The following is an 8148-nucleotide window of genomic DNA, read 5'->3' as shown; positions in this document are numbered from 1 at the left end:
TCCGATCCGAGATAGAATTTCGGCAGCACCTCCCCGCTGTTCTCCGGATACACGTCCTGGCAGGGAGAGTGTACTGTCCGGAGAACAACAGGGAGGTGACGCCGAAACTCTTTCTCGGACCGGAGTAGAGCATGGAAACTAACACCATCTACGCAACCGCGGGCTGTCCAAAAAACGTGGACAATTCGAAACTGATACATTTGTAGATATGCAAAGATCTGCATATCTACACCGTATCACTTTCGAACGGGAGACGCCTAACTGGGTTACGTGATCTACGACCATGATGCGGAAATAGAGGTTATACCTAGGGTGGCGGTGGAGTCAGGCTAGTGGGGCTGTGGCGGGTCGGTGCAGTGGCGACGCGACGCGGTGCAGGCAGACCCGCAGCGGCTAGGAAGACAAGTATCTTCTCTGTAAAAAAGAAACACAAGTCTATTAATACAAAAAAAAATCGACAGCACCTCCACTGTACGTTGAGGTTTTTAAAACCTGCAAATAACACTAACAGCACGATGGCTGACATGCACACAGTAACAAAAAATCTCAACTTGCTGCGGCCTACGTTCGACTTGCTGCCTCGACGGACGGCCGGCTCGATCTCGACCGATCGCCGGTCGTCGATCGGAGATCGATGGAGTTCACCACTCCCCCGCCCGCGACCCGGTCGGGCGGCGGAGAGGAGAGGGCGGCTGCTGAGCACAACCAGCACCACCAGCAGCAGCATGCGACGGTGGAGAAGGAGCACATGTTCGACAAGGTGGTGACGCCGAGCGACGTCGGGAAGCTGAACCGGCTGGTGATCCCGAAGCAGCACGCGGAGAAGTACTTCTCGCTGGACGCTCGCGTGGCTGTGGCTGGCCAGCGGGGCTGGCTCGCTACGGCGGCTGGAGGTTTTGTATTGACTATAGAAGGTTGAACTCCATGACCATCAAGAACCGTTTTCCCATGCCCTTGGTGGATGAGATTCTGGATGAGTTGGCAGGAACTCAGTTTTTCACAAGTCTAGACATGACTGCGGGGTATCATCAGATTCGGATGGCAGAGGAGGATGAGGGTAAAACTGCATTCAAAACTCATCATGGATGCGGGGTATCATGAGATTTTGAATTCCTATGAGACAGATGCTGAAGCCCAGGAGTTAATTACTCAGCTGTTGGTGCATAGTCCAAATGAACAAGGGTTTAGCTTGCAGCAAGGTATTGTCAGGAAAGGTGACCAAATTTGGATAGGGTCCAACTCTGCCCTTAGAACCAAACTGATAGCAGCTTTACATGACAGTGCCATGGGGGGGCATTCTGGTATACATGCAACTTATCAGAGAGTCAAGAAACTTTTCTGGTGGAAGGGCCTTCTCGGAGTCTAACCTGGTCGGCAGAGGAAGCTACGGGTCAGTGTACAGATGCAGGTTAAAGGGGCACGGAATGGAGGAGGAGATGGCAGTGAAGGTCTTCGACCTCGAGATGCCAGGCGCGGAGAGGAGCTTCTTGGCCGAGTGCGAAGCGCTGAGGAGCATCCAGCATCGCAACCTTCTCCCCATCAGAACCGCGTGCTCGGCGGTCGACAACAGGGGCGGCATGTTCAAGGCCTTGCTCTACGAGTTCATGCCTAACGGGAGCCTCGACACGTGGTTGCACCCTAGAGCGGCGCCGGCGGCGGGCGAGAAAGCTCCGAAGCGTCTAGGGTTCTCTCAGAGAGTGAACATCATCGTCAACGTAGCCGATGTGCTGGACTATTTGCACCACGAGTGCGGGAGGCCGACTGTTCACTGCGACCTGAAGCCCAGCAACATCCTCCTGGACGACGACCTGAACGCCCTTCTGGGAGATTTCGGCATCGCGAGGTTTTACGCTGACTCCAAGTCAGCACCGTCGCCGGCGGTAGACCCAACTAGTTCCGTCGGTGTGAGAGGGACTAGTGCGCAAACCACAATGAGAATAATCCAGAGAATCATATCCGTAACAAACTCACCTCAATTGTTGCGACTCGCTGACGCTCCGACGAGCTCACGCCCCGGCGGTGGCGCGCCGGCGGCCACGGGTTGTCTCAGCGCGGCGGGCGCGGGGAGGCGGCGGCGCGGCGAGCCGGCGGCGCGCGGCGGGCGCGGGCGGGCAAGGCGGGCGCGGGCGGGCGCGGCGGGCGCGGGGAGGCGGCGGCGCGGGCGGGCGCGGCGGGCGCGGGGAGGCGGCGGCGCGGCGAGCCGGCGGCGTGGGGAGGCACGGGGAGGCGGCGGCGAGCGAACGGCGCAGGCGGCGGCGCGTGACAGAGAGAGTGAGAGGAGAGAAAGAAGGAGAAAGAAGAACGCGCGGGTAGTTTATTTCCTTTCTTTGCCGAGTGCCCGTGATCCGGCACTCGGCAAAGATTTTTTTAAAATATTAAAATATTCTTTGCCGAGTGCCAGATCAGCGGCTCTCGGCAAAGAGTTCTTTGCCGAGTGTCCCCCGTTCCGGCACTCGGCAAAGGTTCTTTACTTCCTCTTTGCCGAGTGTCACACATCTAGCACTCGGCAAAGAAGTCTTTGCCGAGTGTCAGCCCTAGACACTCGGCAAAGTGCATTTGTATTTTTTTTATTTTGTCTCCCAAACTTTTTGTGGTATGTTCCTACACTATGTAGATCTACATGTATCATTTGTGGACAATTTTAACAGAGTTTGAAATAGCTAGTAGATTTAGTTTGTTTATTTGAATTTCTTCGGAAAATTCAAATTTGAACTGCAGGTCACTCAAAACTTGGAAAACCGTGCATGAAAAAATGATATTCATGTTACTTAGCATAAGTTACGACCGATTCCATGAGCGGACCGAAAACTTCGAGCAAAATGCTCACTAAACATGGCCGTGAACTTGCCATCCACATGTTTAAAAATTGTATAAAACACAAACAAAGTCAGAAAATCATGAAACTTGTCCACGTGTCATGATATCATATGTACAGGTTGTGATAAAAAATTGAAAAAATTTCGAGAAAACTATGACGCGCTATGTGTACAAACCTAAGAGATCCACATTGAAACTCTATGATTTCATGTGTAGTTCTCTTAAGTTTCTACACATAGTGTCTCACAACTTTGTCCAAACATTCTCAATTTTTTATCACAACCTGTACATATGATATCATGACACGTGGACAAGTTTCATGATTTTCTGACTTTTGTTTGTGTTTTATACAATTTTTAAACATGTGGATGGCAAGTTCACGGCCATGTTTAGTGAGCATGTTGCTCGAAGTTTTTGGTCCGCTCCTGGAATCGGTCGTAACTTATGCTAAGTAACATGAATATCATTTTTTCATGCACGGTTTTCCAAGTTTCGAGTGACCTGCAGTTCAAATCTAAATTTTCCGAAGAAATTCAAATAAACGAACTAAATCTACTAACGATTGAAACTCTGTTAAAATTGTCCACAAATGATACATGTAGGTCTACATAGTGTAGGAACATACCACAAAAAGTTTGGGAGACAAAATAAAAGAAATAAAAATATACTTTGCCGAGTGTCTAGGTATGGCACTCGGCAAAGAGTTCTTTGCCGAGTGCTAACCGTTGGCGCTCGGCAAAGACTGACGGCCGTCAGCTTTGGGACGGCCGCTGACGGCCCTTTGCCGAGAGCCCCGTTTGCCGAGTGTTCGACACTCGGCAAACATGGATTTGCCGAGTGTGGACCTGTACCGAGTGTCCTACTCTCGGTAAAGATGCTCGTTACCGAGAGCCAAGCTTTGCCGAGTGCGGCTCTCGGCAAAGCCGTCTTTGCCGAGTGCCCGAGAAAAGGCACTCGGCAAAGCGGCCGGCACTCGGCAAAGTCTCGGATTCCGGTAGTGAATATATAGCTAGCGACACTCAACCATTTTCGTCACCAATCAATGAATGTCATGGCTTAGCGTCGTCGTCCAACGTCTTTCTGGTGTCATCTTCTTCATTTCCGGTGAGGTCTCTAGTACGTCTCTACTAGGTTAGAGTTCATATACATATTCCGGTGAGCTTTTAGATGTGAAACCGGAGATTGATTTACCGCAGTGGCGGAGCATCCATTATGGCCTAATATAGCTAGAGCCATACCTAAAAATCATATTTGATGTAATGGTAAGTGCATTCTGCTTGCAATCAATAGGTTCTAAGTTCAAGTCCTACATGTTGCATCATGTTTTTTTCTTTTTTATCCTTCTTCAGCCATACCTAATTATTATTCCGTCCTCCGCCACTGATTTACGGTGGTGGCATGAGCGAGTGGGCTAGGCACCATGGCACCAATAATGGTCTAGTTGTGGGGCCAGGGTACACTACCGAAATCCGGGTCTTTGCCAAGTGCTTTTTATCGGGCACTCGGCAAAGAAGGCTTTGCGAGAGCCGCACTCGGCAAAGTCCTGCGCTCGGTAAAGAGCTTGTTTACCGAGTACGGGACACTCGGCAAATACTGCTTTGCCGAGCGGCAAACACTCGGCAAAGATGGCGCTCGGCAAAGGGCCGTTAGCGGCCGTCTACAGCTGATGGTCGTCAGCCTTTGCCGAGGGCCGAAAGCGGCACTCGACAAAGCTTATTTTTTGCCGAGTGTCAAATATCTGGCACTCGGCAAAGAGGATCTTTACCAAGTGTCTTCTATTAACACTTGGCAAAGTATATTTTTATTTTGGCCACCAAACTTTTTGTGGTATGTTCCTACACTATGTAGACCTACATGTACCATTTTGGGACAATTATAACAGTGTTTTCACTAGCTAGTAGATTTAGTTCGTTTATTTGAATTTTTTCGGAAAATTTAGATTTGAAGTGCAAGTCACTCGAAACTTGGATAATCGTGCATGCAAAAATGATACACATGTTACTTAGTACAAGTTACGACCGATTTCAGGAGCGGTCCGAAAACTTCGAGCAACATGCTCACTAAACATGGCCGTGAACTTGCCATCCACATGTTTAAAAATTGTATAAAACACAAACAAAGTCAGAAAATAATGAAACTTGTCCACGTGTCATGATATCATATGTAGAGGCTGTGATAAAAATTTGATAAGGTTTCGAGAAAACTATGACGCACTATGTGTAGAAACCTAAGAGATCCACATTGAAACCAAATAAAAAAGATGTATACTGGTCACTTTGCCGAGTGTGACACTCGGTAAAGAGGTGCTTTGCCGAGTGTCAGGGCCATAGCACTCGGCAAAGAACCAAGACCTGGGCACCGGTATAGGTTCTTTGTCGAGTGTAATGGCTCTGGCACTCGGCAAAGAAGCACACTTTACCGAGTGCCATACTAAGCACTCGTACCTGACATGGGGACCCCTCTGGTGGATTCTTTGCCGAGTGCTGTCAGACAGACACTCGGCAAAGGTTGGGACACTCGGCAAAGACGCTGTCTGTCACACCCGGTTTTAGAAGGCAAACCGAATGCGAACCATGTACGTGCCAGGATCAGTTATTCACGTACACAGCAGTTACATAACATGAACATCATCACACAATGCTCAAATAGTATTAAAAAGGGAAATAATAGTCGATTATATCATACGTCTGAGACGTCCATATAGTCCTTACAATAAATCAAAGTGCGAAAAAGAAACGTAGATAAACGCGGCCTTCACAGGCAGCCGACTGGGGGTTGCCGCTAGCCCACGCCTAGAACTCGTTGTAGTCTTGGAACTCCTGAAGGTCTCCTTCCACAGCTTCATCTTCTCCTGAGCAGTGGTTGCAATGCTGACAACCTAGGGATGGGGGGTTTGGTGTGTAGAGCAAGGGTGAGTACACATCAACATACTCAGCAAGTATCCTGTTTGGCTGTAGTGGACTAGCTTTATGTGGGGATAAGTCAAGCAGTTGCTTTTAGTTGGTCAGATTATTATTTACTAATAGAAAGCCAGGTTTTAGCATTAACCCAAGTTATTAGCCCGATGTACCCTTTCCAAACGGAAAGAATACCACTTACCAACACCATAGTCATAACCAGAACCATCGATCTCATAGCCACCTATACCATAATGTCTCTGATCAAGTACCACTAATCACTGGAGCTCCCTTGGCCGCTCATAACCGCGAGCACGGCTGATATATCAGTTTTCAAACACTCTGCAGAGGTTGTGCACTTTACCCACAAGCCATGATTCCCATTCTGCCCGGAGAGAGCTACTCCCCATTAACCACTACCTAGGTGGCCTAGCAGGGCATCACTACGTAGCCTTTACAAAGATTCCCCGGGGCTGTAGCCACCCGATAGGTTTCCTAAATGCACCGCACTCCTCCCCAAGGGGCGAACCCAAACTTGGCAGAGCGAGCCGCATACACCGAGCCCCATTGACGGCACGACGGCTAAGTGAACTACACCCCGGATCCTCTAATTATTCAGCTAAGGGCATCCCATTCCACCCTCATGGTTGCACTGTTTTCCCTGGCGGTCATCCATAGAATAGGTCCTTACGGAGAGGCACTCGAGAAACCGCTCGAGCCCCCTTGAAGACCACAAGTATAACATCATCATAAGAGAGGGGAAAACAGCGTATCATAGATAATCTCATCATGTTCATTGATTAGAGTTAAGCAATAGCATAAAGCTAGACAATAATAATCTAACCCAAATAGGTAAACAAGGACATGGATAACAAAGCTAGTCAATCCTTAGGCATAAATGTGTAAAGCGGGAGGTGAATTAAAGAATGAATAGGACAGAGATAGGTCAAGGGACACTTGCCTCCACCAACCGACTGCTGCTCAGGGGCTTCTCCTGTGAGTTCCTCGGGCTCTTCAACCAGATCGTTCTCTATGCGATTGCAAGCATACATACATCCATCCATTCAAATTAGGAAACAAACAGTACACCATACAAGAGAACAAATAAAGTAAATATGCATAGAATATCACATACGATAATGAATTCACCATGGTTAGAAAGAAATGAGAAAAGGTCTCGCGAGAGTTAAAGCTTATGCCCGGGACGCACTACGGGTAAACGAATAACTAGACGTCATGTGCTCTTGTTCCAATTGGTTCTAACAAAAGAATTAGCTACATGCACTAATGTAAACGTGACCACTTTTAGTAGATTATCATTGAATGAGATAGATGATTAGCTATACAAATTAACTAACGTAACCAATTTCCAAATTGAGACTCCTATCTTATTAATATAAACACGTGATTAGCGCACATAGGACACGGGGGGGGGGGGGGGGGGGGGGGGGGGTAGACGGGGCACGACGGGTCGTGCCAAGGCACGCGCACTACGCACGCACACGCCACGAACTAGCCGTGCGCACGTCGGGGCCGAGCGCTAGCCGAGCTCAAAGCCGCGCGCTAAAGGCACGATGGGCCGAGCTCGAGGCCACGCCGGGGCCGTCACGACGTGAGCAAGGCACGGCGGGGCGAGCGGGCAAGCGCGCCGGGGCAAGCGAGCACGGGCGAGCGAGGACGCGGCCGGGCGAGGACACGACCGGGCGAGGCCGGGCGCGGGGGCAGGTGGCCGAGCCGGGGCACGACGGGAGCGGCCAAGCCGGGTGAAAGGGAATTAGGCTTACACCTAATCCCTAATTAATTTTGGTGGTTGAATTGCCCAACACAAATAATTGGACAAACTAGTTTGCTCAAGTGTATAGATTATACAGGTGTAAAAGGTTCACACTCAGCCAATAAAAAGATCAAGTTTTGGATTCAACAAAGGAGCAAAGAGTCAACCGAAGGCACCTCTGGTCTGGAGGCACCGGACTGTCCGGTGTACACCGGACAGTGTCCGGTGCACCAGAGGACTCCAACTCGAACTCGCTACCTTCGGGAATTTCTCAGGCCGGCGCGCTATAATTCACCGGACTGTCCGGTGTACACCGGACAGTGTCCGGTGCTCCAAGGAAGCGCGGCCTCAGGAACTCGCCAGCCTCGGGAACGCGCAGCAGCCGCTCCGCTATAATTCACCGGACATGTCCGGTGTGCACCGGACTGTCCGGTGTGCACCGGACTGTCCGGTGTACCAGCGGAGCAGCGGCTATTTCGACGCCAACGGCTACCTGCGATGCATTTAATGCGCGCGCAGCGCGCGCAGAAGGCAGGCGCGCCCATACTGGCGCACCGGACAATGAACAGGAGATGTCCGGTGTGCACCGGACATCCAGGCGGGCCCATAAGTCAGGAGCTCCAACGGTCAGAATCCAACGGCAGTGATGACGTGGCGGGG

General features: G+C 50.2%; 1 protein-coding gene across 1 annotated transcript; it reads left to right on the top strand.

Moving 5' to 3' along the window:
* Positions 1-1385: 1385 nt before the first annotated feature.
* LOC109942845 (probable LRR receptor-like serine/threonine-protein kinase At3g47570) lies at positions 1386-4201 on the top strand. The gene is made up of 2 exons (XM_020545399.1): positions 1386-1917; positions 4167-4201. The coding sequence occupies exons 1-2, from the start codon at positions 1425-1427 to the stop codon at positions 4199-4201; spliced, it is 528 nt and encodes a 175-aa protein (XP_020400988.1). The 5' UTR covers positions 1386-1424.
* The last annotated feature ends 3947 nt before the right edge of the window (positions 4202-8148 follow it).

Source organism: Zea mays, chromosome 10 (genome assembly GCF_902167145.1).
Source record: "Zea mays cultivar B73 chromosome 10, Zm-B73-REFERENCE-NAM-5.0, whole genome shotgun sequence".
Classification (NCBI taxonomy): domain Eukaryota; kingdom Viridiplantae; phylum Streptophyta; class Magnoliopsida; order Poales; family Poaceae; genus Zea; species Zea mays.
This window is presented reverse-complemented; position numbering and strand designations above follow the sequence as displayed.

Coding starts and splice junctions, on each gene's coding strand:
- LOC109942845 (XM_020545399.1), top strand. CDS start 1,425: ATGGAGGAGGAGATGGCAGTGAAGGTCTTCGACCTCGAGATGCCAGGC. Junction 1,918..4,166: donor CGTCGGTGTGAGAGGGACTA/GTGCGCAAACCA, acceptor ATCCTTCTTCAG/CCATACCTAATTATTATTCC.